Raw genomic sequence first — 3,274 nt, 5'->3', positions numbered from 1 at the left:
TTCAATACCACACAATTCAGTGCCTTCTGATTTTCTGTAGCACGTACCACAGTCAAACCAGTGTATGCTTCACAGAAGCATCTAGTTCGTTCTACTGTGACCAACCAACAGTAAAAATGGTCACTGTTATAATTTCGCTGTAGGCCAAGTATATCGTTTTTCCAATTTGAGCAAGGCACCAGTGGTTAGTTCTATCCTCGTTGGTGATTGGCCAATATAAAGATTAAGTAGCTGTTGTCAGCTGTTGTCTCAAATGGATAAGAATGTTTTGTCTGGATTGCTTTTCGCGTGTCTGGTTTGCTTCCGCTTTGTGTTCAAGATGGCGGGGAAGTGTGCTGCAATAGGCTGTTGCTTTTCCTTCTTGGTGATAATATGTTTGATCTTCTTTCTTGCATTTCTGCTACCAATTTTTGGGTTCTTTCGGAGTGATTACCAGCCGGGTAGCACAAACACTCTCATTCTGTATCCAGCATATCCAGCATATGACGGGAGCATCGATGCTGATAGCGGATACACAGTAAAATGCAACGTGTTCGCCATGCCAGGATTTAGGATACCTTCGCTGCAGTCGTTCGTACACGCAACAACGACAGGGTTTATTTTGAATGGACTGGCGGTGTATTCAAAGCTCTCAGATGCATACCAGCCGTTGGAGGATGTACGCAATGCACAAATTCAGGTCCACAAAGTCGCTCTTGTTAATCTGACAAACAACGACTATGGTTTGTGTTCTTTGAAGAACCTGACAGTAACTGCACAGAACGCAGGGTACTCTGTGTTGATATTTTTTACAGGCTACTTTGATGTTTTTCCTCCTTTGACGAAGGAAGAAATTTCTGCGTACAAGCACCTGATACCGGTTTTATATGCTAAAAGTGAGGACTGTAAACTAGTCCCCAACGACACAGAGGCATCCTCTTTTTGTCAGAATTGTGTCCCCATGGACGCATTCCGTGATTGTCAGTATTGTGATATTAATTCTTTTTTGGCTTGGAACGACCGAACAAATGTGGAGATCCAAGTTCCACCCCGTGTGCAGCACTCCTTTGAACTGGACACAATGAAATCATATTTAAACAATCTTTATTACTGGTTCCTCGTTGGACCGATTATAACTTTGGTTTGGCTGAGACGTACAAAGAAATTCTGTTGGATGTCTGGAACTCGACAAGTTGGTGAAGGTCGTGCCGTAGGGAATGGAACTAGCGAAATTCGAAACATGGAAGAAGCTGCAAACAGTAACGAGGAATCATTTCTGAACTCAGTTACTGAACAGACAGTGGAGAATCATCGTGGAACAGATGACAGTGAAGGACAGCCGCTGCTAACTGCTGCAAACAATGCCGAGTACGCAAGACAGACTCAAGGTATTGTAAGACATGTTAACATTGTCAAAAGAATTCCTCGTAAAATTGCTGTGGGTTTTTGTTATCTGATTGTCATTATAGCAGCCCTACCGGTTGGTATTTCCACCGGAGGGTTATCATTTTTTAGATTTGATGAAGGTGACATTACTCCGAGAACATCCTTCCTTCATTACCTTTTTACTACTACTTTTTCCGCTTTGGACATTTTTCAGAAGATACTTTGCTTATTTTGGTCACCTTTTAAAATCTTTTATTTTTTCATGTATAGTTGGTTCGCCTGTAAAACCACGTGGACCATTCAAACCGACATTTCAAAGCTGATTCGGAGTGACTGGTTTGCTTCAAACATTTCTTTGTTAGTTTTAGGGATAGTAGTACCGTACTGTTCTTCAACAACGTCTTTTTCTTTTCCTGATAAGCGAAACCTTGTTTATTTTGCAACATACGACACAGTGTGCACTGTCTGCAATGGGCTTTTCATAATCATCTTAAACAAACACAAATTTGTGACGCGGTATGTTTTCTACATCAGTGTTTGCATGATTTTTGCTTATCTTGAGAGTAATGTCGTGGCTGTGTTTTATTTTGCACTCAATTCGCAAGGATCCTTGAACAACCTGAAACTCACAGCTCTCCGCACTGTAGCAATTGGCCTGACTTTGTCTACAAGTTTTAGTTCTTCCATGCACATCATCCGGAAACTTGTCAAGCCTGAGGAATCGCTGTTTAAAAGTCTTTCAGAAAATTAAACAGAAGCCACTTCAGTTTTAAACAAATTCAGCTTGTTACATAAATATAGTATATAGCGCAGCCTAGTGTGGTCACAAGATGCATTCTTTATTTGTTCTCGCCCAAAGGCAGCCTAAAAACAAGTTTAGTAACTCCCAAAGTGAAAGACTTGTTGTTACTGGTAGGAATGACAAGTTTGTTTTTTTAGAACTATCAGTTTATTACTTGTTGTACATTTGTATTTACACAAGTAGGTTCTACAGAGCAAACAACCAGGAGATACGACAAAGGCTACTTAGTATGATCATTGTTATTGTAAAGGGAATCTTTATAAGCAAGTTGATGATTTATTGGTTCGCCAATGAAGTATATGGTGCTATAATTCCACCACTATGTTATTTAACAATTATTCCATGAGCTCGCGTTGGATACGAGATGCTAAATAGCCAACGAGGCGCATAGCTATTACCAATCACGTATCCAACAAAGGCAAATGGAATAGTTGTTTCATTAAATTCTCAACCTTCGGTTTTGTTTAATTTTAAGTTTAAGAAACGACCAGAAAGTGATTTTATGCAGAGAGACATTTGTCGCATTCATTTCCACATAAGGTCAAACGCAGGTATAATGCCTGGTAAACGAGATCCAGTGAACCAATGAGAAAGCTAGGATTGCATTATCCAAGGTTGAGAGTTTAATAAAGACTTGTTTGTCTTGTACTTTTAAAGATTTTAAACTGTTTCAGCGTCTGTGTTGAATATCGGAATTAGTTAAATAGTTTGCCTATATAATCAATGGCTTTTTTAGTTTAGCAAATTTTGAAACAAGAAGCTCCGGTTCATTGAATAAAATCATGACTTGGCCATTTCAATTAAGGCCCCAAGCTATCTTGGTATCAATGACTAGCCCAGCGATCTTAAAATGCTTGCGTAGTTTTCTAAAGCTTTTCATTTTAAATTTTTACTTGGAAATTGGTAAAGAAACCGATGACAAATACATGTTTAGGTTGGCCAATGAAATGTAATAATTACATCTTGTTGATGCCAATACTTCGATTTCGTCAGGGATCATTTTTAATTATTTTTTAATTACTTTCATATCCATGTCATGCACGATTTTTTATGTATCAAAACGAGCAATTACAACCTTAAATGTTTCTCAAGGTGGAACTTCTTGTT

At 38.8% G+C, this 3,274-nt stretch overlaps 1 protein-coding gene across 1 annotated transcript in view; it reads left to right on the top strand.

Moving 5' to 3' along the window:
• The first annotated feature begins 318 nt into the window (after positions 1 to 318).
• LOC138057468 (uncharacterized) overlaps positions 319 to 3,274 on the top strand; it is a 3,704-nt gene continuing 748 nt past the window's right edge. Inside the window, exon 1 of the mRNA XM_068903485.1 lies at positions 319 to 3,274. This exon is cut by the window's right edge and continues 748 nt beyond it. Coding sequence (XP_068759586.1) covers positions 320 to 2,116 — 1,797 coding nt within the window. The 5' untranslated portion in view covers position 319 and the 3' untranslated portion in view covers positions 2,117 to 3,274.

This window comes from Montipora capricornis, chromosome 7 (assembly GCF_036669925.1).
Source record: "Montipora capricornis isolate CH-2021 chromosome 7, ASM3666992v2, whole genome shotgun sequence".
NCBI classification, from domain to species: Eukaryota; Metazoa; Cnidaria; class Anthozoa; order Scleractinia; family Acroporidae; genus Montipora; species Montipora capricornis.
The sequence above is the reverse complement of the archived record's forward strand: the minus strand, read 5'-3'. Positions and strand labels throughout refer to the sequence as shown.